We start from the raw sequence: 27,288 nt of genomic DNA, 5'->3' as shown, positions 1-27,288 counted from the left end.
AACACCTATATGCTACCTAAGGAGAACTCAACAAATATTCAAGGCTTCTCTTCAATCAACCTCGAATACTAGGGTATCCCGCCCCCGGAGATCACCTCCTCGGAGAAGTCAAGAATGTGCCAAAAAGGGTCTCGATAGGAAAATGATGTATCAGGCCAAACGGTCGAACGAACCGTGTCCACATATAATAACCGAACCCTTGACAACGAAAACATGTATACTTGTGCCAAGTAATCAAAGAATATTTTTTCCTCCAACGAGACACTTTGCACTTCAAAGAAGTATGCTACATTTACGAGAAATGGCTCCAGATCCAAAAAATCTCCCGAACATTTGGGGACCGACATCAAAAACTCGAAGCCACATGACCTCCGGGTCGGAAACTTCGAACTCGTAAGCCCTCAATGAGGCAACATCAAGTTTACAAAGAATAGCTCCAGAGCCAAGAAACTCTCAACGTTTCGAGGACTGTCAAAGACTATCATACATCGAGCTATCAAAACTCAAGGGCGTAAGACCCAAGCGGGCAACCTCGAGCCTGAAAGCCCTCTATGTGGCAATACTAGAAAATGTAAGACCTTCATGAGGCATTATCAACAGTATAAGACCTCTATAAGGCAATACCAAAACTGTAAGACCTCAGGCAAGGCATGAGTTACACTTGTACCAAGTAACCAAAACTGTAAGACCTCAAGCAACGCATGAGTTACACTTATACCAAGTAACCAAATCTATAAGACCTCAAGTAAGGCATGTTAAAAATTATAAGACCTTACAAAAGGCATAAATCCCGACCTTAAAGTTAAGGCTATACATTCGAACTTGTAAGACCCCTAAAAAGGCATACCCTCGATATAAATGCCGAAGCTACTTCACTCGGGGACTGAAAGGCTACAGCCAAATGCAATGACTATGGTCACAAGGCTTCGGCCAAACTAACGCGACTCGGGGACGCCCGACCGTCACTATAAAATTACATGCCTTCAATTACTTCGAAAAAACTTTGAAAAGAACTAGTTAATCAGGCTACCCTCGGCATAAGCAAAAGAGCTTCGATCATATCAGCTCCAAACAATAGGCTTCAAAACAATTCAGCCATCGAGCGAAACCTCTTAAGGTGCTCATTTATCGCTATATAATGGCTCACAATCGAGGCTCTTATCGAGTCGTCAAAGAGTCGGGCGATTAACGAGGGAAAATAAAGCCCACATTAGAGGTCGTACCGATCCAATGTGTAAGAGCCACTATCACCAGCCCACATTAGAGGACGTACTGAACCAATGCATAAGAGCCACTGTCACCAGCCTATATTAGAGGTCATACCGACCCAATGCGTAAGAGCCTAAGAGCCAGCTTAAAATTCAAAAACATAAGGGTCAATGAGCTCGAGTCTATCCCGATTCAGAGATTGAGCCCAAAACAGTTAACTAAAAATACTTAAGGGCAAATGCGTAAGAGCTTACGAGCCAGCCTAACAAGCCTCAGGGCAAATTTGCCAACCTAAGGGTTTTTACCTCGATGTCCAGTTCACCTGGCGAATCATCGACGAACGTGTAAATTCAAAACAAAAAAGACATACTCAAGCAAATGGAAATTCACGGAATGACAAAACCAAAAAGTTTCTTTGTATATGCATACATGAAACAATGCAAGGCTACATTTACAAAGTTCTCTAAGAACACTGTACAAAGAATCAAAAAGAAAAAAGCCTAGTCTATTTTCCCCTCGGGGACTGCGGCCCCATCGGCCTCTTCTCCATTATCTTTGACATCAGATACAAGAAATTTGGTGTTGTATTCATCCGCCTTGGCCTACGCTATCTCTTTCAAGAGATCGAGCCCCTAGCGTGAATTTATTTGAGGGTTTCCCTCTGAGATTTACACCCGACGTATTCATTGCTTCTGCTCTCCCGATCGGAAGCCCTTCTCAACTTAGCTCGAGCATCTACATTGTCTTTTAAATAGACGGCCACTTTCTTGTCGGCCTTAGCCTGAATCTCTTTAGCTTCAGCCCGGGCGTCCACGACCTCGGTCTTTATCTCCAAAAGGTCAGACTCGAGCCTTGCAATCCTGCTCGTCTGAACCGAGCTATTTTCACAAGTGTTCCAGAGCTGTATCTCGAGGGAAGACACCTTGGCCAAAACATTCTTCTTGGCCTCAGTATGGGCACCTATCTGAGCCCTTAGCTCGTTACACTCATACTTAGCCTGGCCAACCTCGCCCCAAAGGCATTCCAGATCCTCTATCTTGCTCTACAACTTAAGTATCAAAATATTAATCTTTGAGGATGGAAGAAGAAGCATGCATTCCCTTGGAGCAAAGGTTACCTGTTTCTCAAGGTGCCTTTCGTAGTTAAGGCTTCGATTCGCCTCATACCGCAGGTATATCAACTCATCTCCCCTTTTGTCATAAAGAAGCCTGAGGGATTTCTCCCCGTCCAAGGCTTTTCGCAACTTGGCTTCACGACGAAGCATCTCAGACTTAAGCTTGTCAAAGGCCTACGAAAAAGGAGCTCAATAAGGAAATAAAAGTGCAAAACTGAAAAACCAATACAGTCAGCCAAAACTCACCACAGAACAAAGCCGTTGAGCCTCCTCAAAATTTGAACGCACACCTGCTGGCTTGGTTTCGTTGGCTCCAATAGAACCGCTCCTAATAGGAATATGATCGTTCGAGACCTCGCTTGAGTTAGGCGGCCCCTGGCTTCGAACACCCCTCGAACTACCTTCGACGGGAAAAGAAGACGGTGGCAGAAAATCCTTGACCCTCAAAGTACCTTCGATGGGAAAAGAAGACAACGACAAGAGGGGAACCATCTTTCTAAGGCCAGAAGCCTCGGGTATTGCAAGCTCAGTCGAGATATCTTCTCTGGGCCTCCGAGCAGGGCTTGCCTCGCTATGATCACCCTCATTCTTCGAAGACTCCTTCCGTTTGTTATTAGTCCTTGATCCAAAAGTCGATGACTCTTCCTCCTCCCCGAGGGGCACGGTCTCTTCTCAGAAAATTCTCTAATGCCTGCGGTAACGGAGTTAGTACACATAGAAGAAAGTACATTTTAAAGAAAACAAGTCACATAACACGTACCTTGATGTTTTGCCTCCCATCTACCCTTGGACAGATCTCGCCACTTGCGCGTGCTCATCATAGGTCGATCAAGCTGCCAGTTCCTGAGACAAATTTGCCAGGTCGGGAACCTCGTATGGCATCCACGGGATTGCTGCAAAAAAGAAAAGAAAAAGAAAGCATCTTTACATAATCCGCCTCCACCATGGACAAAACTAATAAGAACACGAGTGTACCACTTACGTGTAAAATTCCATTTCTCAGGAAATGGAAGGAACTCTACGAGGATAATATCGACAGTCTGCACTCGGATGAAATGACTCATCCACCCTCGATCCCCATCTTTTTCATTGCTGGCAATAAAGGGCCGAGTGGATCGACATCGTAGAGTAATCATGCCTCGATGATGCAAGGTTCGGTACAATCTAATAACATGGCTGAGTGTGAACTCGAGCCCGGCTTTATTTGAAAAATACCTTATCATCAGCACTATCCTCCAAAATGACGGGTGAACCTGTGCCAGGGTAACCTGATATCTTCTACAAAATTCGAGCACGACCCTATCGAGAGGGCCCAATGCAAAAGGGCACGTGTATAAGTTCAAAAACCCCTCGACATGAGCCATGATGCTCTCTTCCGGGGAAGGTACCTGCAGCACCACCTTTTCTCCCCATCCGCAGTGTTTTCTAACTACCTCTAGGTGTTCCTCCCCTACTGAGGAGATAAACCTCGATGCATGCTCCCGATGGCCCTGAACATTGGGAGGTCTCTCTAACGTAAAGTCCCTCATCGAGACAAAGCACCTCGAAGTTAGCTCACCAGATATCGGTGGTGTACCACCGACCGAGCACGAAACAGAAGCGGAACTCTTCTCTCCTTGGTGAACAGATTTGGACGTAGCAGCCATAGCTATGGTAAAATAAGAAACGGAAGATGAAGACTTGGGCGAAAGCTATGAGTTAAAATGGTAAGAGAACTAGCACAAAGAATAAGAGCTCTATAAAGGGGACAGTTACTCAAAGTAGTGGAGTCCTCAGATAAGAAATAAGAAAATGCATATATAGAGCAAGCAACGACTGTTTGCTTATCCTGAAGGCCAATTAATTCTAACCATGTCAGTGCTATTTTTGGGGAAGGGTATCCAATGGGACCACCCCGGTCGCTGCACAACCGTGTCACATAAATGATACTGTCACACAGCGTTCTGAGGCCGTTGAGACCCCAAGGATTTCTGTTATTATGAGCATCGATTCTTAAAAGCTATCGACCTAATCTCGAGATGGTGCCCAATCTCGAGGGTCCCGATTACTCCAAGTTTGGGCTCCGAAGAGCCAACATCAAAATCCAAAAGCTAACTTCGCGTAAACGCTGAAATATAAAATTCGAAGACTTGAAGTAGAAATATCTTCTTACATTACCAAAAATATATTTACAAGGGGCATCTTTACAAAGCCTCCCCCCCCTCCCGAGAAATTCATATATAAAAATAAAAAGGGAAGATGACGTGAGTCTATTCTTCACCCTCACTACTCTCTGGATCGTCTTCATAATCCTCGTCCGAAGTGGCCGAAAATACCGATTCTTTCTCCAAGGTTCGGGCTTCCTTAATCTCAGATGAGAGATCGACGCCTTTAGCGCTTGCTTCCTCGAGAGCCTTCCTCATTGCCTTTGAACGAGCGTAAGCGATGGCCCAAGTCAGCTTCTACTCAACTTTCTCTGATATCTCTTGAGCTCGTTCATTCGCAGTAGCTGCATCTTTCATGTATGAAGACACATTTTCTTTGGCCTCAGACTTGGCGGTGGATAGTGCAACAGCCTCCTTCTGAGCACTCCTAAGAAGACCTTGGATCGATGCCAACTCCGACCGCAAAAGGTCTCTCTCCAAGGTCACAACCTTATTTGCCCCCTCAGCTTGAGGGCCTTCGCATTCTTGGCTGCAACCTCTTCCTGAAGTTGCCCCACTAGGGCATCCTTTTGCCCAATCTGCAAAGGCAACACAAGTTGGTGAGCATCAAATTATAAGAATAAAAGGCGAGTTCATAGATTCCATGTTACCTGCTCAGCAAGGCCAGCCCTTTCACGGCGCACTCCCTCCAAACTCGCCCGAAGCCCGCTCAACTCCTCCCCCTTTCGGGCAGAGGAGTCCTCCGACTCCTTCAGCACCGAGGTGAGCTTCTCGAGCTCCTTCTCGCAGCACAAAAGCTCATCTTGAAGCCTAGAGAAGGCATGATGGTACATTTTCTTAGCCTACAACAACATAGAAAAGTTAGAAAGTCAATAACAAAGATTTAAAACACAAATGATATGTCACGAGTAGCACCTGCTGCTGAAGACTCTCTGCCTCCTCGAGAGCAACGGGAGCATCGACATCAATGTTCTTATCAACTCCGGCGAAGAGGTCTCTGAGCACATCTTCCCCTCTATGAGAGGCCCCCCACATTGGTGGTATCCGAGTCCTGTGCATCCCTGATTTCCCCCTTTGAGTACGAATGGCCCAAATTAAGGCCACCCAAAGCATTAATTTCTCTAAGGGTCTCATTTTGCCCCGAAAAACATCGGGTTCAGGCTCTCCAAAATCACCAGCCATGAGTTCATCAGCACGAACTGTACTATGTCCAACTTGAAACTCGGGGACTGTGCCTGCACCCTCCTCGAGGGTCTCCTCAGCACGGGTTTGGTCTATATAGACCACCTCCGATTTGGTGGCTTTCCGCCCAGCAACTTGCGGAGCATCTGCACCTCGTCTCGTCCTTTGTACCAAAGGGTCTTCTTCATCATCATCATCACTTTCAACCTCGATACGGAGACTTGCCACAACAGCAGAAGTCGAGACTTAGGCGTCTGCCCGAGGCCTGCGAGTTTAGGTTTCTCTGATTTGGGAGACTCGGCGGATGCCTCCTTTTTCCTATTCTTGCCCTTACCGGGTTTCGAGGTCCCTTCCTCGACATAAGGAGACGACCTCATCGACACTCCATCCTCGAGGCCTACACAAGCATGAGGCATCAATTTTACCACCACAAAAGATATTCATAAGGAAACCTGGTAAAGATATCAGTAAAGAGCATACAGTGGTTCTTGGCCTGCCACCGCGTTTTGGCCAAGTCATGCCAGGAACGCTCGATATAAGGGAAAATGGAGTCCAACTGTCTGATCCATCTCGATAGGTTCTGAACCGCGCTGGGGTACCAAATGATTGTTGCATAATCAAAAGAAGATCATTTTTCAGAAGGGGATGAAAGGGCAATAAAATATGCTCGAGGTAGGGGCACTTACGGTTCATATTCCATTCCTCCGGGAATGACATCCTATTAGCCGGGATGATGTCCAAGGTCCTCACTCGGAAAAACCGACTCATCCACCCCCGATCCTTGTCCTCATCGATGCTCGAAAAGAATGGCCTCGCGAATCGAGGGTGAAGCTTGATCAAACCTCGGAAGAGACGAGGGCTGTATAATCTGACCAAGTGATTAAGGGTGAAGGTCATACCCTTGATCTGGTTGGAAAAGTATCAGAACATATAAATGATCCTCCAGAAAGAAGGATAGATTTGACCGAGTGTCACTCAGTACTCATGGTAGAAGTCGAGAATTACTGGATCTATTGACGGGGAAGAAGGATCCGAAGAATCTACGGGACCTAGAGCAAATGGGTATGTATACACACTAAGGAAGCCAGCTTTGTGGTCTACTATGCTTTCCTCAGAATTGGGGATCTCTACTAACACTGCCTCCTCCCATCGGTAGTCTTCATTCACTATGTTCGTATTGGTCACCACGCTGATGTATCGAGACACGTGCTCACATCGGCCTATTGTAAAAGGGGGATTTTCGATAGAAAAATCGGATACAATATCGAATTGGGTAGGAGTACATTGCTAGACAGTTAGGGTACTTTTGGTTAACCCCTTGATGCGCGAGATGAAGAAGCAGTGCCCTCTTTCTGAGGTACCATTCTAGAAAATTGAAGATGATGTAAACGTGTGAATAACAAAACGGTTGAGGTATTTATAGAAGCCATATGTGCAGCGTTAGGGAAGCGGAAAGGCCGAACCAATAGCGGTTCGTGGGCTTCTCGATAATCGTGTTGACAGCAACTCTTGCGCAGCCTTTGAGTCATGGCATTTAATGCTCTGATGGACTGACGTCATGATGGTAGTATCGAAGAGGCAAGAATTCAAAACTATTTCTTATCATTTTCATTCTAAGAAACACTGGGACTATCTGTATACGGTAAAAATTAGAGAGTCTGATTTTATGATCGTTATGGCACTTCATAGAGACCGCCCCCAAAAGGCTCGAGGCTCAGTCCGGGGTTTGACCCCGAGGATTCTCAATGATCGACCTCGAGGCAGTGTAAATCAATGGCTGTGATGGACAAACGGGAAGTTCCTAAGGCACATGATTAAAACTAACCAAGTCTATTAGGCTAGTTTAAGCCCGTACCGTGGCATTAAGTGGCTATACCAGCCTCAAATCCTTGTAATAAATGTGTTTGTACTACGTTGGGATTCCCCCTCATATATAAAGGGGACCCTTGTCATTTTGTATGATATTACACACAATACTCAATACAAGAACATCCTCTACTCTCTAACTTAAACATATTCTCCCTTGATTCTATTACTTACATTTATTGCTTACATTTATTGTGTTCCATTAATTGTTCTTCATTTATTACTCATTATTGATCATAAAGAGCTCAGATCAAAGCTCTTAGAATTGTTAGTCCTTCATCGGCCGTCCACAGCCTAACACTTAGCTCGACCTCGAGACCCCGTATAGGCCGACTCGAGGCCCCGATTCTCTACCTCCCAGTTTGCTTAACATACTGCCGTCAAGCTTTTATCTTATTTTTTTAGTCTCACACTTAGCATCTATTGCCTAACAACTAACATAAATAAATAAATCACGTATTTTTAGAATCACAAAATCAAATTTTATTGTAATTACCATTTTCAAGATAAACAGAGTTAAGAATCATTAGAGTTAAGAATCATTACCCAATAGCCTCCTCTAAAATTCCCCTAAATTATAGCATAAATTCGAGCTCTCAAAGTCCAAAAATGGAAATGGGATAAAAACCCTCGAACTTTGCCTTTTCTACCTAGCGATCTCGCTTCTGCGAGGGGGTTCACCGCTTCTGCGGTTCCGCACTTGCGGAAAAAATATCGCATGTGCGGACTTAACTTAAGTCCAAAATTCCAAGGTTTTCCACTTCCGCAATCCTCAAGTTTCAAGGACTTCCGCTTTTGCATTCCATCTTCCGCAGAATGACTCCGTTTCTGCGGTCCTAACCTCGAACCTGCGCCACAGGCCAAGCTTCTCCAAGCCGCACCTGCGCTCCTCTGCTGGCACGTACGAGTCCGCACCTGTGGTCAACCCCACAGCATGTGCGATTACACCAGAAGCTGTAATGGTTTAGCAACTCTTCCAACTCCCAATTATATTCGTTAACCATCCAAAATCAACCCGAGGCCCCTGGGACCTCAACCAAACGTACCAATAAATTCTAAAACATCATACGAACTTAGTCGAGCCTCCAAATCACATTAAACAACTCTAAAAATATGAATCACCCTCCAATTCAAACTTCTGCAACCGATGCCGAAACCTATCAAATCACGTTCGATTGACCTTAAATTTTTCACACAAGTCATATTTGACATTACTAACCTACTCCAACTTTCGGAATCGAAATCTGACCCCGATATCAAAAAGTCCACTTCTGGTCAAACTTCCCAAAAATTCAACTTTCTCCATTTCAAGCCTAATTCAGCTATAAACCTCCAAAACACAATCCAGACACGCTCCTAAGTCCAAAATCACCCAACAGAGTTAACATGACCGACAAAACTCCATTCTAGAGTCGTCTTCATATAGTTTCAACTATGGTCAAAATCCTAAAACTTAAGCTTTCATTTTAGGGACTAAGTGTCCCAAATCACTCCGAAACCACAAACAAAACCTCCCGACAAGTAACATAAGCAGAAAAAGATACGGGAAAAGCACTAAATAGAGGATCGGGGCTATTACTCTCAAAACGACCTGCCGGGTCGTTACAATAACAACAAAATATAATGATTAGCACCACATGCGCCCATATGCCACTACATTTCTTAAAAATAATTTCAACGCCATAACTACAGATAACCCCCGGCTCAACGGTACTGAGCACAAAAATAATAGTAATGACAACAACAACATAACACGAGCAAATGACGATTAAATCAACACAAGAATTACAACATAGTGAAACAGAAAATCGAACTCACAATGCAAGACATAACAAATAATAATAATAACTCAATAATAAGAGAGACAACATGTAACAAAAGTTTCACGTAAGGGTAGATTTAGCAAATAGAAAATTTTTACATGATAAAACAACTTCATCTCAATTAACAACATGAACGTAAATATAACTCAACAAAGAAACACATCTCCTTTTAACATAACTCCAAGTAAAATAATTCAATGTCGCTTGATAACTTAAATTCTCATTTAATTTTTTGCAAATTAAAATCAATAGTGAAAGTATTTCCACGAAAAGGCAACTTAACAATAAAAGTATCCACGAATTGATTTAAGTGGTAATAATTTCAAATAAATATATAAGAGCAAACTTGGCTAGAAAGAATGTACATGTAACTACAACTTCAAACAAAGCATATAAGAGTGGACATGGCGAATAAAGATACAATAATGTGCCAACAATTTCCAATTACATGTATAAAAGATGCCTTATATTTTAAACCGATAAAATTTTCACATATAAGCTCAAGTACGTACTCGTCACCTCGCGTACACGGCTTTCACATTTTACAAATAGCACAAACGACTCAATTCTTAAGGGGTAATTTTTCCGCACAAGATTAGGCAAGATACTTACCTTTACGAAGTTAGGTCGATACTCTAAAGTAGCCTTCTTTAGTGAAATGACTCCCGGACGACTCAAATCTAAATTTCGCCCCTTAACGATACTACTACGATCCGCCACACGAAGGAACTTCAATCTACAATATCAACATCCAATGGGACCAACATTAGTTATAATTTTCATTGTTTAGGCCATTTAGGCATTTTATCAAACACCTAAAGTGCATAAATTTCTACATCTCTTAACCATAAAATGAGTTCATCTAACTTATACCATCATTTACCAATAATTTATCCCACCATCATTCTCAACAATTTATAACTTTCAATCATCACATACGTGACCATTCATCCACACCCAACTAATAAAAATTCCATCAATTAATTACCTTTCAATCTCTACAAGGATTATGTATTTAAATTGGGAATTTATGGCTTCCAATCCATACCATGAGTTTCAATACTTAATTCATACTCATATTTCCGTAATAATTTCGTACATATAAGTCTAAGGGTGTATGATTACCATTTTGGAAGAAATTTAGCAAAACAAACAAACAAAATATTACGGAAAAAATAAAAAAAGACAAACAAAAATATGAAAGAAAAATAAAGAAAAAATGGAGAAAGACCTTTGGTGAAGCCTAGAGAATGGAGGGGGCATCCTACTATTAAAATCTTCAAAAGGGGCATGTTTTGTCTTTTTCAAAAAAGAAAAGCATTTTGATCATTAAATCTTTAAAATTGCTCTATCATTTTAACGATAAAATATGCCACTAGGCTCAGTACTATGAGTCTATGCCCAAGTAGTATTTGTTCACAAGGAATCATTTTTTTTCCAATTTTTCTATCGAAAAGAAAAAGAAAAGAAAAGATTTTTACCGTAAAGGCCATGCTTTCCTTTGACGTGCAGAGGATTTTGGATTGACTTTTAAGCTAGTCAAATTAGATTTTAAATTTCTTTTAGTGTTTCGTAAAATTAAAAAAATACTTAAAACAAATTAAAACTGCTTAAACAAACCAAAAATAATAAGCTAGGCAGCATCAATTAATTATTATTTTTGACTTAAAATCTATTTATGTGAAAATCAAGTCAATTCAAACGGGTCTTTTCGGTCTCACCCTGGGTGGCAAACCTATACTTGGACATAAGTCACCTTTTTCTTCCTGTTTTATCTGTTTTGCCGCTCTCCAATTTGATCTAGAGCTTTCACCTTTAAGGGTAAATTGATAATTGAGCTTCTTTCCTTCTTTCTGTATTTTTTCTGTTTACACATTATTTGTCCCTTTTGTACTAATTGTATTTTGATTTTGTTGCTTCTCAACTGTTGCTTCTACTGCTCTTTCAGGTGAGTTCCATTCGAATTTTCTTCTCCTAGTGCTTGGTTTATTGGCAAATTTTGCATATGTATTAGCTTTGCTCAACCGTATGAAGAAAAATCGTATCAGTTTTGGTCGCTGGTGCACCAAGGTTATTTGATAATATGCCTAAATCAACTGACCGTGCGGCAGTTGACTATGCCATCTAAAACTGAAACGTTTTTACACGGTTCTAGAGGAAAGGAATTGCAGACACTATAAACTTGAAGGAGAAACTTAAATACAGAAGGTTAAAGTAAAGAAAAAAGGTGTTGCCTAGTGGTCAATGAAGAGGAAGGAGAACATATGTCTCGAGTTCAAATTCTAGGGAAGGCAAAACATATTAGGTAATTTGTTCCCATCTGTTTAAGCCTTGATGGATGAAATGATACAGTATTGTTGGGAGGTAATAGGTATCAGGTGGAATAGTCGAGGCGTGCCTAAGTTGGCTCGGACATCACGGAGGCAAAAAACACTAGGCGATTTCTTTTTATCGGCCTAAGCCTTGGTCGGCATAGGTACCCGGTACTTGTGCTGGTGGGAGATAGAAGGTACGCTGTGGAATAATTGAGGGGGTGCAAGCTGGTCCATACACCAATCTCATAAAAAAAAGAGAAAAAGAAAAAACCATATCAGATTTTTTATATCACTTTACATGTATTAATAAACTCTAAATGATGTGGCTGCTAAGTATTTTACTTTAGCTTCCTCTGCGTTTGAGGTAAATTACAAGTTACATGATGTTTGGGCTCATGCTATAGGTGATACTGGATATGTCCTCTTTGCTTTTCTAATGATAAAAGTACTTCTGTAATATATACATGATGTTGCTTTCTCATTCTTATCTGAATGCAAATTTTCAATGTTTAAACATAACCACCATTGTTCCGATCCATTACTTAACGTATGATGAGGTTGATGAAATGGAATAGACCTTGCAAATGGGGCAAGCTTGCCTTAACTATGTTTAAAATCTTGAATTTGTTGACAGTATAGGCTGGCTTTATCTTGATATCTGTCCTCTGGAATTGAAAGTTACCACATCAACTCAGGGCCAATGTAATTTTCCTGGTCCTTAAATTAATAGGTATCATGTTGTTATTTTTGTCTTTACTGGAGTGCCTGGTCTAATTTGAAATGCGATATACTTCTGCCTCAAGCCTTTATAGTGTTAACCATAGCTAGTACATACATATATGTACAGTATATGAATTATTTTGAAATTTATTTATTTTTAAACCATTTGTTACTTTGTCTTAATACTTGTTGTGGATTGAAGATGAACGTTGTAGGTTGAAGTTAAAAAGATTTCATTTGAGACATAATTTGCTGGTCAGACTCTATTTGTTGATGGCAGCAATTAGGTTTTCAACTTTGGCAAGAAACCTCAGTTCCTCTTTAAGAGTAGCTAATCAGATTGATGTCAGACCTTCATTCGCTTGTGTAAATAGTAACCACTACGCTAGAGAACCCACTTATTCCAAAAGTTATGCTGCCCCCAAATGTTTCGATATGAGGGGTATACACTCTGCTTGTGGGCCCAGTCAGGTTACTCCATATAGTAGGGGGCTATTTGATAATAAAAGTTTGAGGGGAAGTATCTCAATTGTTCGGACTAGCCCCGTATGGAATAGTCGATGGTATTCATCATCTGTTAATAGTAAAGGAGATATTCTTAAGGGTTCAGAGGTTTCAGCTGGTGCAACTGGGTCTGATATGGATACAAGTGGTGTTGGTGGAAGTGAATGGATCGGTAAGGTTAAGGAAGCTTGGCAAACAACCATAGATGCTGTGACTTATACCGGGGAAAAGGCGAAAGAGGCATCTTCTGAAATGACTCCTTATGTTGAACAAGTGCTTGATGCACACCCTTATTTGAGAGATGTAATTGTTCCAGTTGGTGGCACTTTAATTGGTACCTTGATGGCTTGGATCGTGATGCCAAGGCTTTTGAGGAGATTTCACAAGTACTCAATGCAAGGCCCAGCTGCTTTGCTGCCTGGAAGCTCAATATGGGGGCAGGTTCCTTATGAGAAAAGTATTTGGGGTGCTATGGAGGACCCCGTTCGATATTTGATCACCTTCATGGCATTTTCACAGATGTTAGTAATACGTTTCTTACTTGTTCTTTTTCACATATTAGCTTTCGGTTTGATGTTCTATCAGTTGTCTTTATCGTTGATTTATATCTGTGTGCAGCGCGGTGATGGTGGCACCAAGCACTGTTGCATCGCAATACCTTCTTCAGACTTGGAGAGGTGCTGCTATTCTTTCATTTGTCTGGTTTCTACAGCGATGGAAAACAAATGTGATAAGTAGAGCTTTGGTTGTCAAGAGCCTTGAAAAAGGTGACCGTGATCGGTTGTTAACTTTGGACCGAATCTCTTCCGTTGGCCTCTTCATCCTTGGGCTAATGACTTTAGCTGAAGTTTGTGGAGTAGCCGTACAATCTATTCTGACTGTTGGTGGAATTGGAGGTGAGTTTTCTTCGCTTGATTCCCACCTGCCTTGTTCTGTGAGCGAGAAAAACAAAAGATCAGCTTAGTGTGCTAAATATTGGATCTTATATTTGAGGAATGGTGTGTGCAATAGATCATTTGTTGCAAATGGATTTTTCCAGTTACTAATTAACCATGGAATCTTACTAATGTAAAATCTTTAAGCCAGTGTTTTGGATAGCGTGAGGCGACAAATAGCGACGAGGGCCCGCTTCACTGAGGCGAGAGGCGCGCAGCGAAGCGCTCGCCTTTTTGATGTAAAGCGGCAATTTATACAAAAACATAAAATATTATATACATTTAACTAAAAACTCAATAACAATAATATATTACTCCCTCCGTTTCATATTATATGAGGTAGTTTGACTTGGCACGGAGTTTAAGAAAAAAGGAGAAGACTTTTGAAAATTGTGGTCTTAAAAGCTTAAGGGGTAAAAAGTTTGTGGGGCCATGACATTTGTGTGGCTATAAAAGCTTCTCATTAAGGGTAAATGGGTAAAATGAAAGAGTTTAAAGTTGAATTATTTCCAAATTTAGAAATGTGTCATTTATTTTGGAACAGACTTAAAAGGAAAGTACCTCATTTAATATGAAACGGAAGGAGTAATAAATATATCATTCAAAAATTAAAGACTCAATAGATAGTCATAGACTCATAGTAGATTCATAAATTAAAGACTAATAGTCTAAACTCTAAAACAAGCAACATCTATTCTTCTTCAAGATTTTCAAATTCTACAACTTCATGAATGTTAACATTATATTAGCTATCATCTTCTTCATCCTCGGACTCTTCATCAATTAGGGACTGGCTTGAACTTGCTACCCTCTTTCCCTTATAACTTGAAGAACTCGTTCTAAGTCCATAGATATTCTCCTCAACTCCAACGGCCATAGAAACAGTACCCCAATCAAGATCATCTCCTTCATACACTAGTTCATCTTCATGATTTTGGGGGGCTCCAGTTAACCATTCATTTGCCTCGTCAATGTTGTCCAACATAATTGGATCAATGGTATCACGAGCTTCATAACGTCGCCTCAATGTTCTATTGTATTTAATATACACTAGATCATTGAGACGCGATAGCTCAAGCCTATTCCTTTTTTTGGAGTGAATCTACGCATAAGTTATTTAGATTAATTAATAGATACTAATAATAATACAATATAGAATATATTAATATAATAAATCTACTTCTTACATGCTCAAATACGCTTCAATTTCTCGCACATCCAGATGCACTACAAGTTAGGCTTAATACTTTGATGGCAAACTTTTGCAAGTTTGGAGTTTGATGTCCAAATTGCTTCAACCATTCCACTATAAAAAAATATTTTAAAAGTTAATAAGTATAAATCAAATAAATTAAATTAAGGTTATAAGGATATCTATATTAAAGTTAGTTACCTGGCAACCTTATGTATCTGGCTCTAATGGCAGCCGGTAAACCAAATAGGCCCTCTGCTTGTGAGTACCTACCAAACTCCTCCCCTATTTGATCTACCGTCGCTGAATCGGGGATCAACTTCTCAAGACACTCATGGTATCCAATCCACACCTCTGAATCCAAAGTTTCATCTCTAGTGTTCTTGTAAAATAATCCCGGGTTCAGAAGATGGCCTGCTGCATGCAAAGGACGATGGAGTTGATTCGACCACCTGCTATCAATAATCTCAAAAACTTTCTCATATTTCCTAACATCTTCCCTCAAATGACGCTGCAATACTCTCTTTGGCTCTATCCATTGCTTCATAAAGATAGCCCATTGGTGGTTTTTTCTCCCCATCCACCATACGAAGCACCCTAATCAAAGGACCACCAACTTTAAGAGCCCGAACGACATCATTCCAGAATGATGGAGAAATAAGAACTTTGGCAGTTTCTTTACCCGCAACTTCCTTTGCATATTTATTATCTTTCCATTCAGTCGAAAGAACTAGCTTTCTCAAATTTTTCTTTTGCAAGTAAAAACTATGCAAAGTTAAGAAAGCCGTTGCAAATCTAGTCTTGGTCGGTCTCACCAAATTTCTTTCATTTGTGAATTTCCTTATCAAATTCAACAACGGCCTCTGACTGATGTAAGCATATACCTTGACGGCCTTAGTGAAAACTGTAAAAGTAACAATAACAATTTTATAGTTAATACTTAATAGGATAGGACATAAGTATAAATAAAGTTAAAGGCTTTAAAGATAACTATATTAAAGTTACCTTTAGCATATGGGTTTTCCTTGAATATGTCACCAAACATCAAGTTGATACAATGAGCAGCACATGGAGTCCAATAAATGTTTGGATAGATAGCTTCCATCATCTTCCCCGCACCAGTGTTTTGGATAGCGTGCAACGACAAATAGCGATGAGGGCCCGCTTCACTAAGGCGAGAGGCGCGCAGCGAAGCGCTCGCTTTTTTGATGTGAAGCGACAATTTATACAAAAACAAAAAATAAAATATTATATATATAACTAAAAACTCAATAACAATAATATATTAATAAATATATCAATTCACAATATGCAATTAATTCTACTCTATAACTGAAAAAGGAGGAAATTTCAGGTTTGAAGTTTTGAAGTTCTCTGCCTCTTCCCAGCAGTGAAAGAATTGAAAAAACAGAGCAAAAACAATAGCAAAAACAGGGTGCAGTACTACTGCTCAATAAAAAACAGAGCAACAAAAAAAGAAAGAAGAGAAGATAGAAAGAAGATCAGAAGAAGAAGAAGAAAAACGAAAAAAAATAGAGCATAAATAGACTCTCTTCTGTTTTTTGCTGCACTGTTGCTCGATAAAAAATAGAGCAAAAAAAGATAGAAAGAAGAAGAGAAGATCAGAAGAACAAGAAAAACGAAAAAAAACAGAGCAACAGACTCTCTGTTCCGCACTGTTGCTCGACAAAAAACAGAGCAAAAAAATAGAAAGAAGAAGAGAAGAAGAAGGAAAAGGGAGAAATAAGAAAGAAGAAGGAAGAAGAAGAGAGGCATACCTGGACTGGGTCGACATGGATGAAGAAGAGGATGGCAGAAACTTGAAGCTTTCAGGTCAAAATTGTCTACTATGGCTGCTCTGTTGTTTAAAGGTCGAAGAAGAAAGAAAGTGAATTCGCTGCAAGCCCTAATGTTTTAAGTCGCTGGTCTTTGCGCCTTTTTCTTTCTATTTTTTCAAAAAGCGAAGCTACAGCTCGCCTGTCGCTACACAGGCAGAGGCGCTCGCCTTTTATAATCGCAACGCAACAGAGCCAAAATAGCGCAGGCTGCTCGCATCGCCTCGCCTCACGCTATTAGCGTTGAGGCGAGCGCTATTTATAACACTGTGACAATCATTTTATTTTTTCTAGAAACAAATAGTTGGGTTCAAATATTACCCAATAAATTTTGTGTACTAACTACATCTACAATTTGGGGTCTCCTTATGATTTCTGTATTTTTCGATTTGAGTTCCAATATGAATAAGATGAAATTCATATTAGGTACTTGAGCAAATAAAATTTGTTCTTTAAGACCATGAAAACAATAGTATTGTTGCATGATATTTAAATATAAGTCAAAAGAAAATGCACGACTCATATATCGAAGTTATAATATTGCATTAGAATACTTTTGTGTGACATAGTTTTTCACTTTCTTAAGTTGGCTAAATAGGATCGATATTAATCATTTTCAAGAGCTTATATTTTAGTAAAATTTTATATTATAATTAAATCACATAGTTTAATATTATTTGTGTGTTTTTTAAAATTTTATACTCATTGAGAAAAGTATACGCGCAATGCGCGTATCCTAAAACTAGTATAATATAATTATATAAAATACTTGAATGCTTTGCTATTATGCGAGATATCTTATGAAAAATTTTTTAGTAGATGTTATAAAAATTAAATTTTATTTATCTTAGTTCAATAACTTTAATTAATGAAGTATATACTTTATATGTCATAATATACATTTATTGTTTGTATCTTGGCACTTGTATCCGCACTCAGATCCATACCTCCAAATTCTAAATTTTATGTGATAAAGAATCCGACCTCTGGATTTGCACCGGTATCTGATACCCGCATCTGAGTCCAAGCAACATAGCTCCCAAGAGTAGGAATGGGACCAAAAAATGTGATTTAAAACAGAGGACAGGTTTGCTTATTGGCGGACATGTGAAAATGTGCATAAATTTTCAAATCATTGTATCCAGGAAAAATGTTGGGTCCTGGAGGGCCATAAGGAGTCATAGATAATTACCAGACCCATCCAGTTAAGGCCACCCACTTTAGTTTATCTTACCCAATTTTCTACTTATCCCCCGAAAAGAAAACATTAATACTGTAGTGATTAGGGTACTAAATAAGTTTCCATGTTATGAGGTATAAATACTTCTACATTATAGTAGCAATCATGTCAACAATGATATTGATAGATAACATATTAGTTTATGGTGGTATATATGTATGAAAATGCTATGTGGGCAATGATTAACTGGAAAACTATAAAATTATTGTACTTATTATCACTTGTTTATGTTCCAACTCGCTCTTCATTTTTGCCATTTATAAATAATGCAGGGGTGGCTACTGCTTTTGCTGCTAGAGACATCCTTGGTAATGTTCTCAGTGGACTCTCCGTACAGCTATCACAACCTTTTTCAGTTGGCGACACGATAAAAGTATGTCAAAAGTTTTCTTAATCGTTATCAACATTTATCTTTTTGTTTTGTTTTATTGCGAGTATCTAAGGAGTTGGAACAATTTATGCAAAGATTAGAAGTACATGGCAAGCCTTTATTCAGTATATAACAGCTATCATTGATTGTTTAGTGTAAGACATAATGGTGGATAATGAAAATACAATGTGAAGGCCAACTAGACGCACACTTTTTTTTGGGGTCCATAACTTAACACACACTGTATATCAACAATTTATTCAAGTTCTAGAGATGCATCTATTGGCATGATGTCGTAATAAGGAGGAGGTAGTTAAAGCGAAAGGAAGAACAACAACAAAAACAACAATAAACCCAGTTTGATCCCAACAAGTGGGGTCTGGGGAGGGTAGTTTGTATGCAGATCTTACCCCTACCTAATGCAGGTAGAGAGGCTGTTTCCAATAGACCCTCGGCTCAGGAAGGGCAAGAAGAAGAAGAGGAAAGCAAGGAAGGAAGGAAGAAAGAAGGAAGAGAAAAGAAAAAGGGAGAGATAAAGGATAAGTAGTATATGAAGTGCTAAGTAAATGAAGACTTGCGGTGTTGAACGTGATCCTAACGGAGTTGAGTGGAAAAGCGGAAATCTTGAATCCATCCCTAGTTGGCAGAATTAGTGTTTAGTTGAGTGATATATTCTAATATATATGCGGTATTGCAAGTCAGGTCAGCTCCACTATAAGTATTCTTGTGTAGCAACATTCGCACGGATAGACTGTGCTGAGGACTTAAGCTTATGCTGGCAAGATTGTTGAGGTAGGCAAGGGAGTAATACATTTATGTCTCAGGTTTCAAACTCAATCCTGCTCACTATCTGAACTTGAATGAATAATTACCGGTCTAGTTCTGATGTATATGTGCGTCAAAAAGCAATTAGTAGGACAGATGGACCCACAAAAAGTGATTAATCATGATAACTAGAAGATAAGAGAAGAAAAGTAAGATTTAATTATGACTGGAAGTTAATTACAAAAACAAATAATTATGACTGGAAAGCTGGTTTAACAATAAAATGATATCTAACTAAGAATAAAAAGAATACTTGCGCAACAACAATTATAATTGAGTTCCCAATGAATAGATCTACCAGAAGTCAGAACCCAACTCCTGTTTTTCTGACAACATCTGACATTTAATCAATTCCATGGGTTGTTTAAGTTTTAACAGCTACCTACTTTTGCAGGCTGGATCAGTGGAAGGTCAAGTGGTTGAAATGGGGCTCACCACCACATCATTGTTGACTGCAGAAAAGTTTCCCGTTATTGTCCCAAATTCACTATTTTCCAGCCAGGTAGGTTATCTTAGTTATTTGATGCTCTACTACTTTGCTTCATTCCTTGGGGAGGCTATAATTTTGAGAGACCTTTTACTTTAGATCTCTACCCAATTTAACTTGCATGGTTGTGAACAAGGGCGTATCTATGTAAAACCAAGGGGGTTCAATTGAAGAATCCCCTTCATCTGAAAATTATATTGCGCAAGCAAAAACAAGTTTATTTGCTTATATAAACTGCAGAATCCCCTTGACATAAAGGAAGATACTATTGTAGTGGCAAAGGGGGTTCAAAAATTGCTTTTAGTCTTACGTTCAATTCCCAAGTATATCTGAAACTTTGCCGGCCGTGCTGGATCATGTGTCAATTAGATCTTATAGGTTATTTGCTCAGCAGGATACCTTCTTATTATTGAAGGCAGCTTCCACTTCTTAACTTCTATCGAACCAGTGTGTCAGATACTTCCAGATATCCAGAATCTTGGTATTGTGACTAGTGTTGCTTAGTGGCGAATCTGCTCAAAACATGTCTTAGTGTTACTGTGTCTATATGCATACTTCTTTTATGCGGCTGGATACTTCAATGGATCACTTAAGAGAGAGCTTTCTACAATTCTTTTGTAAAGGAGCTGAATATAATTCATTTCTCTATCTTGTGTGAAAGTGAAAAATAATCATATAGATTCTTAATTTATGGATCTCTAACACCTTCAGTTTTTTTGGCTCTGATAGTTCTTACTTTGTTGAAGTTTCCTCCCTCTCTCTCCCGTTTGGGCCCTAAAAAATTAAAAGTAAAGAAACGGAAGCAACAGAAAAGGAGGAGAATTTGACAGACTGTTTTGTGCAAATTTCAGGTGATTGTGAATAAATCACGTGCTCAATGGCGTGCTTTGGTCACTACAGTTCCTTTCCAAATTGAAGAATTCGATAAGATTCTCCAGATTTCAGATGATGTAAAAAACATGCTCAGATCTAATCCAAGTGTTTTCTTGGAAAAAGAGGCACCATACTGCTACTTGTCTAAAATAGAAAAAACATATGCAGAGCTGACTCTTGGGTGCAACTTAAGATATGCGGTATGCCTTCTCTGTTTCGGTCTTTCCTAATGGAATTCATTTGATATTTGTTGCTCGAGTTTCATGTCTACTTTAAATACTAGCACAATATTTATCAATTTATCTAGTGTTCAATGCTGAAATATGAGATAACTTTCTTTCAACTATTTTATAATAGTCATGTAATACTTGAACGATTTGCATATGAGGAAGAAGGATTTGCATATGGTGTTTATTGACCTTGAGAAAGCATACGATAAAGTACCGAGGGAGGTCCTGTGGAAGTGTTTGGAGGTCAGTGGCGTTCCGGTAGCGTACATTAGGGTAATTAAGGATATGTTTAATGATGCTAAGACTCGGGTGAGGACTGTGGGGGGTGACTCGGAGCATTTCCTTGTGGTGATGGGGTTGCACCAGGGATCGGCTCTTAGCCCATTTTTATTTTCCTTGGCGATGGATGTACTGTCGCGACACATCCAAGGGGAGGTGCCTTGGTGCATGCTATTTGCCGATGACATAGTGTTGATTGAGAGACGCGTAGCGGAGTTAACGTGAGGTTGGAGGTTTGGAAACAGACCTTGAAGTCTAAAGGTTTCAAACTGAGTAGAACCAAGACAGAATACTTGGTGTGCAAATTCAGTGACGGGACCTATGATGCAGATGTAGAGGTTAAGCTTGATGCTCAAGTTATCCCCAAGAGAGCGAGTTTTAAGTATCTCGGGTCTATCATCCAGGGTAACGGGGAGATTGACGAAGATGTCGCACATCGCATCGGAGCGGGATGGATGAAGTGGAGGCTCGCTTCCAATGTTTTGTGTGATAGGAATGTGCCGCTAAGACTTAAGGGTAAGTTTTATCAAGTGGTGGTTCGACCGGCTATGCTGTATGGGGTTGAGTGTTGACCAGTCAAGAACTCCCACCTGCAGAAGATGAGAATAGCAGAGATGAGGATGTTGAGATGGATGTGTGGGTGTACCAGGAGAGATAGGATTAAGAATGAAACTATCCGGGATAGAGTGGGAGTAGCCTCCGTGGAGAACAAGATGCGGGAGTCGAGGCTGAGATAGTTCGGACATGTTAAGAGAAGAAGCATTGATGCTCCTGTCAGGAGGCGTGAGAGGTTGGCCATGGAGAGTTTGAGAAGAGGTCGAGGTAGGCCTAAGAAGTACTGGGGAGAGGTGATTAGACACGACATGGCGCTGCTTCAGTTTACTAAGGACATGACCCTTGATAGGAGGGTGTGGAGGTCGAGGATTAAGGTAGAAGGTTAGTAGGTAGTTTGTAGTTGTTCACCGATAGTCTTAGTAGCATGCATGTCCCTTCATATTCTTAGATTTCTATTAGGTTAGGTGGTTGTGTTCGCCTCAGGTATTGTATTCCCTGCTCCTATTATTTGGTACTACTTATCCCTTATCCCCCCCTTTCTTTTCTCTTCCTTCCTTGCTTTCCACTTCTTCTTCTTGTCCTTCCTGAGCCGAGGGTCTATTGGAAACAGCCTCTCTACCTGCATTAGGTAGGGGTAAGGTCGGCGTACAGACTACCCTCCCCAGACCCCACCTGTTGGGATCAAACTGGGTTTGTTGTTGTTGTTCTTTTCATGTAATACTTGAACGACACTCAGAGCTTGATAATATCTGTTCAAGTGTATAGATCCTTAAACTTCTGATAGCAAGTGTTCTCCTTCAAATTTTGATTGGAGCAAGTTCAGTTATGGCGGTGTCTGCCAAAACCTAGATAGACCCGCATGATCCCCTCTAAAGAGAAAAAACAAAAATAACGAAAATAAAAGGAAATTTAATGGATAAACAAGTTGAAAATATAGGTAGAATAGAGACAATCATTGATAGATAGTAAGGATTTCTGAGGACAAAGTGATCATGGTAGACTCGAAGAACTGATTTAGGTTACACTGCCTTTGTATTTCCTTGTTATTCCAAACCAGAGCCCTATCTGGCACCTCAATGTTTGATCACATGACATAAAAAAAGGAACAAAAGCCATTTCTTTTTCTAAGGTCTGCCTTTGATTTCTGTAATTGATACACAACAAAATGTTTGGAACAAATGCTGACATGATACTTGCCATTGAATCTTTAAGTTGTTCTGTTTTCTGTGTATCTTGACGATTTCCATGTGTAATTATTTCACTGATCAGTTTCCATTGAATTGTATGTTTTATTCGCTGTGTATCTGAGGATTTCATGTGCAATTATATCACTGATCAGCTTATGCTTCCAATGTTTCCCTTCGGTCAGCTGCTCATGGATCTTGTTTATGGGTTTCACTTTATTCATCTAATAATTGTCTTTTATGAATATAGAGCAAGGACAAATTGTTTTCAACACAGCAGGATATTCTTCTGCAAGCAGCCCGAATAATTAAGCAACATGGGGGCAAACTGGCTGATCCATGGACTCAGTGATTCGCTAGATAGAAGATGTCTTGCCTTTGAGGTTAGATATTTCTTGATTATGTCTTTTGCATATACTCAACACAATGTACAGTTTTGAGGAATGTGTACAGTTCTGAGGAATGAGTGACGCCGTAGCTTGTGAATATCTTATGCAAGCTTGTGCTGTTTGGCCAAAAAGGGGCGATCATGTAATATTTTGATAGTGCATCTTAAACATTATAGGAGCTATCAACTCTTACACTTCCGTGAAAATAAATCCTTGATACTTTAGAAAGGCAGTTCAGCTAGTTGATAGATATTGAACTGGGTGAAACAATTTCTTCAATTTAGCATAGAATATAGGCACATGTTTTAAAATATAACTGGTGCATCCTAAAAAACTGAATATTCTTACCTACCTCACTGTCAAGGATTGCATGGGGGTAAGGATGGTAAAAAAAGGTTAAGAAAAGGAAATGCATAATCTGTGTGATACGTACTTGGGAATTGCTGAGCAGCTGGCAATACAGTTGTAGATTAAGATTGGAGATTGACATGCATTGACACATAGAAATCGTTTGTGCTTTGCTGGTTGATGACTAAACCTTTATCTCACCATTACTTTTCGAATATTCAACAAAAGTTTTTGATGTAGAGAGTTATAAAGCGTCTGGTCCCCAAAATTGGCTGCAGCCTTTCTTGCTCAAGCTCTAAGCTCTTCCCCTTCCTCTGAGACCATTGCTTCTTAATGACATTGCGATTTCATTTCCATTAAAAGATCCATCTTCTTTGTTCCTCTTCTCTTTAATGGTTACTCCTTTTTCTATTAGCAATCTTGCATTCAATCCTTGGTCAAAGCAAAGAGCAACACCACAAGAACATGACCGTGCTTCAAAGTTTCAATGGCTGAACCAAATTCTGCACGTAAGAGGGATCCTCCAATAGATAAATGTTCTATAATTTCCGTCTGCGGTGCCCAGCCAATGTGCACCAACCCTCTCCCTTTCATTATCAAAGCCTGATGGTAAAGCATCAATGTCGTTCAAAGCGTTCTGGGCTTCTGTAGCATCCACAGAAATGGCAGTCCAAAGAGTTGAACTCTGTTTGCTATTTCATATAGTTGATTCTTGGTAACTTTACATTCAGTGCCGAAGCCCACAAACACAGAATATTTTGGCTTCTGTTCATCGAGCCATTTTGGAGAGCTTAATCCAATGTGGCTGACAAGCAAGATTTCTTTCATCTGCTGGTAATTCTTCGGGCGGTAGCAATCCAAGGGGAATCAGTGGCTTTCTGTTGACTTTTTATGTCTCTAAGTAATCACTTTATAATTCAGCGCAAGTACGTATAGCCACAGCTCTACATGTGTCTTCTGCTATGGCATCATGTCCCAGTAAAGCTCGGGGCGAACCGTTCTCTCCATATACGGCATATATTAGTTCTAGAGCCTCATGTTTTCGTTATGCAACTATCAATGGGAAATCCACTGATGGTGGCTGTGATGTCAAAAGTTCATGTATTGGCTTTGATCTTGAACCCTATCTGGGACAGCTCTGGGGTTTGGGGCCCCGGAGAAGACCTGTGAAGCAGCAAAGAAGACTGAATTTAATGAGGGGCATGTCAAGTTCCTGAGCAATATCAGCCACCCAGTGGGAATGAATTCAGCAATGACCCAATCACATCTTTATCAGCAATGAAGCGTATGACGGGTTCTTGAGGGAGATCATAAGCTTGCTTCAACTCTATCAGAAGGAAGTCCAAAGTTGACTCAGCATCTTTTGGCAAAAGACTCCTAATATGAAGTGATGGTAGTGGAAACTGCACTACGTTATTAGTGGTGCTAAGTTAGGAGGAAGTTTAGGAAGTCTCGTAATGTTCTTGGGAGTGGATAAGAAAGAAACCTGAACTCCTCCTTTGGCTAAGATTACGGTGATTTGAAAAAATGGGTTCAGGTGACCAAATGCTAACATGGCACCATTACAATGTGAATATTATCTCCGCTCATGTTCTTTTTCTTTTGCTGCTTTATTAGTCTCTGCGGAGTCAAACTTTTTGCTTTATGTTTGTCTGTATTGCGTGGTAAGGGATAAACATCCCTTTATATAGGGAAAAGTTCAGGCATGATGCAGCTGTAAGAAGTGTACATGCTAGCTGCTGTCAAAGGGATGTGAGACCACGCCAAATTAATATGGCTAAAGCACATAGCTACTTTTATCTTTTTTGAAAAAAAAATCCTTTACTTTGATGATGGCCGCAACAAAATATAGCCCTGAAAAGTCAATGTTGTAAGTAAAGGTTATAATTTCTCGTCTAAGTACTGCTTTTTAAGCAGTTTGGACTGTATTCTTCATGCTTGTTCATTTATTTTCTGACATGTTTTCATTAAATTGGGTATTGCTAACTTTTTGCAGGGACCTGGAGGAAGGATGGGGTTCGGTGGTTCGGTCGTGGAGGTGGAGATTTGGTGCTAGTTCCAGTGGGAGTTTTGCTTGAAATTGTTGATTTTATCATAGGATTTTAGTATTTTACTGTTGAGCTATTGTTATGGCAGTACCTGAATATGGTAAATACTACTATTGGCTATGTTCTGTTGTAGGATTTCGCTGTTGAACTTTGTCCGCAATCACGAGCTTGATGACGGCTTTTTAAGCTGAGAAAAAGTGTGGGCTTTCGTGTGGTAAATGGATGGCTGTCGCATGTAAACTGAAGCCATTTAACAATTAAGACTTTTCAGAGCTATCGCCTCCCCCTGAGCCGTAGCGAAAGCGAGTCTTCATAGGAAAATTGTCAATGCTTATGGACCCAAACTTGGGTGATCCATCCATGACGAGGATGAAGTTGGTGATAATATGTAGATAAGATCTTAAGGTAATTCAAATATTGTGCATTTACCCTTTTGAATTTTTGAAATTGGATTATGCTTTATTGACTTATTTCATATCTTGGTTTGTGCTTAAAAAGTCGATGGGATTTACTCTTCTTTTTTATGCACGTCGCCTTTATGGCATTTGGCCATTTCTCCCGCCATAATGCTTTTATTAACACTTGGTAGCTTTTCTGATCCACCAGTTTAGTAGGTGGCTGGAACAGCCTTTCAACCACTAGATCTTGTGTTTCCTCGTGGGTGAAACTAAGTATAAAGGTATGTCACAACCCCAAATTCCCTGCTTAGGATGTCGTGATGGCCCTAACACATATTGAGTTATTAACAGACTTAAACCAATTAACCATTAAATATGAACCAGTAATTGCTATACATAGCCAACAATCATCAGTAGATATACAATATCCTAAAACCGATAGTACGAAGTCATAAGCTTTTTTAAGAGTAGCTAAGAAAATCAAATACATCTCTGCTTAGAATAGTAGTAAACAGTAACAAAGTGAAGCATCCAGGAGGTGACTCCGAGGCTTACGGGCGTAGTGGCAGGTATATCTTGAAGTCTCCGTAGCAAATCTCCAACAACTAACTAATGACCGGCACGCTTAGGGGTACCTGGATCTGCACAAAAGATGTGCAAAAGCGTAGCATGAGTACACCATCGTAGTACTCGGTAAGTATCAAGACTAACCCCTGGTGGAGTAGTGACGCGGTACAGTCATAATACCTAGTAGACATAATAACATGTGCAAGTATTAATATAAAGCTAACCGAGAAGCAAATATCAATATACAGCTAAACATGGAAAGAATAACGATATAAAACTGGCAAATGGAAAGTAGAAGCAACGAATAGCAATAAGGGGTAAACAAGTGATAATGCCACAAAGTATTCAGAACACAGTTAAAGTACCAGTGAAACCAAATAAGGAACACAAATGACAACCAAATAGTCAACCGTTCATACACAAGGTTTACACAAGAATCACCTCGAGGTACCACACTTCATAATCACAAATCAAGGGTCCCCAAATCACGAATCATAATCACATGACATCTTGTGCCCACATTACCAGTCACAACAGCATAGACGACTCACGTGCTGCGTGGATAACTCATGTGCCAATACCATTAATACCTCAGATTTGTACGGACAACTCACGTGCCAATAGTAACAATGCCTCATATCTGCACGGACAACTTA

General features: G+C 39.9%; 1 protein-coding gene and 1 pseudogene across 10 annotated transcripts; one reads left to right on the top strand and one right to left on the bottom strand.

The window, feature by feature from the left end:
* Window positions 1-11,007: 11,007 nt before the first annotated feature.
* Window positions 11,008-26,164, top strand: LOC107830614 (mechanosensitive ion channel protein 1, mitochondrial). Of its 10 annotated transcripts, none has more exons than XM_016658237.2 (9): window positions 11,008-11,159; window positions 11,287-11,643; window positions 12,654-13,398; window positions 13,496-13,773; window positions 18,352-18,452; window positions 19,669-19,776; window positions 20,613-20,834; window positions 23,133-23,265; window positions 25,616-26,164. In XM_016658237.2, the coding sequence occupies exons 3-8, from the start codon at window positions 12,809-12,811 to the stop codon at window positions 23,232-23,234; spliced, it is 1,401 nt and encodes a 466-aa protein (XP_016513723.1). In that variant the 5' UTR covers window positions 11,008-11,159; window positions 11,287-11,643; window positions 12,654-12,808; the 3' UTR covers window positions 23,235-23,265; window positions 25,616-26,164. The 10 variants fall into 10 exon arrangements, with proteins under 10 accessions (XP_016513723.1, XP_016513718.1, XP_016513722.1 ...); XM_016658232.2 differs by having other exon boundaries at window positions 12,576-13,398; XM_016658236.2 differs by having other exon boundaries at window positions 11,287-11,847.
* On the bottom strand, window positions 23,275-25,609 carry LOC142181781 (putative UDP-rhamnose:rhamnosyltransferase 1; annotated as a pseudogene).
* Window positions 26,165-27,288: the final 1,124 nt, after the last annotated feature.

The sequence above is a fragment of the Nicotiana tabacum genome, chromosome 1 (assembly GCF_000715075.1).
Source record: "Nicotiana tabacum cultivar K326 chromosome 1, ASM71507v2, whole genome shotgun sequence".
In the NCBI taxonomy this organism is placed as follows: domain Eukaryota; kingdom Viridiplantae; phylum Streptophyta; class Magnoliopsida; order Solanales; family Solanaceae; genus Nicotiana; species Nicotiana tabacum.
Note: the sequence above shows the minus strand (reverse complement) of the source record. Positions and strands in the feature narration are given on the sequence as shown.

Bases quoted from the DNA above. Each gene is read 5' to 3' on its own strand.
- LOC107830614 (XM_016658232.2), top strand. From the start codon at position 12,647: ATGGCAGCAATTAGGTTTTCAACTTTGGCAAGAAACCTCAGTTCCTCT. The intron at 13,399-13,495 runs GTTAGTAATACG...ATCTGTGTGCAG, and splicing joins TTCATGGCATTTTCACAGAT to CGCGGTGATGGTGGCACCAA. The intron at 13,774-18,351 runs GTGAGTTTTCTT...TAAATAATGCAG, and splicing joins GACTGTTGGTGGAATTGGAG to GGGTGGCTACTGCTTTTGCT.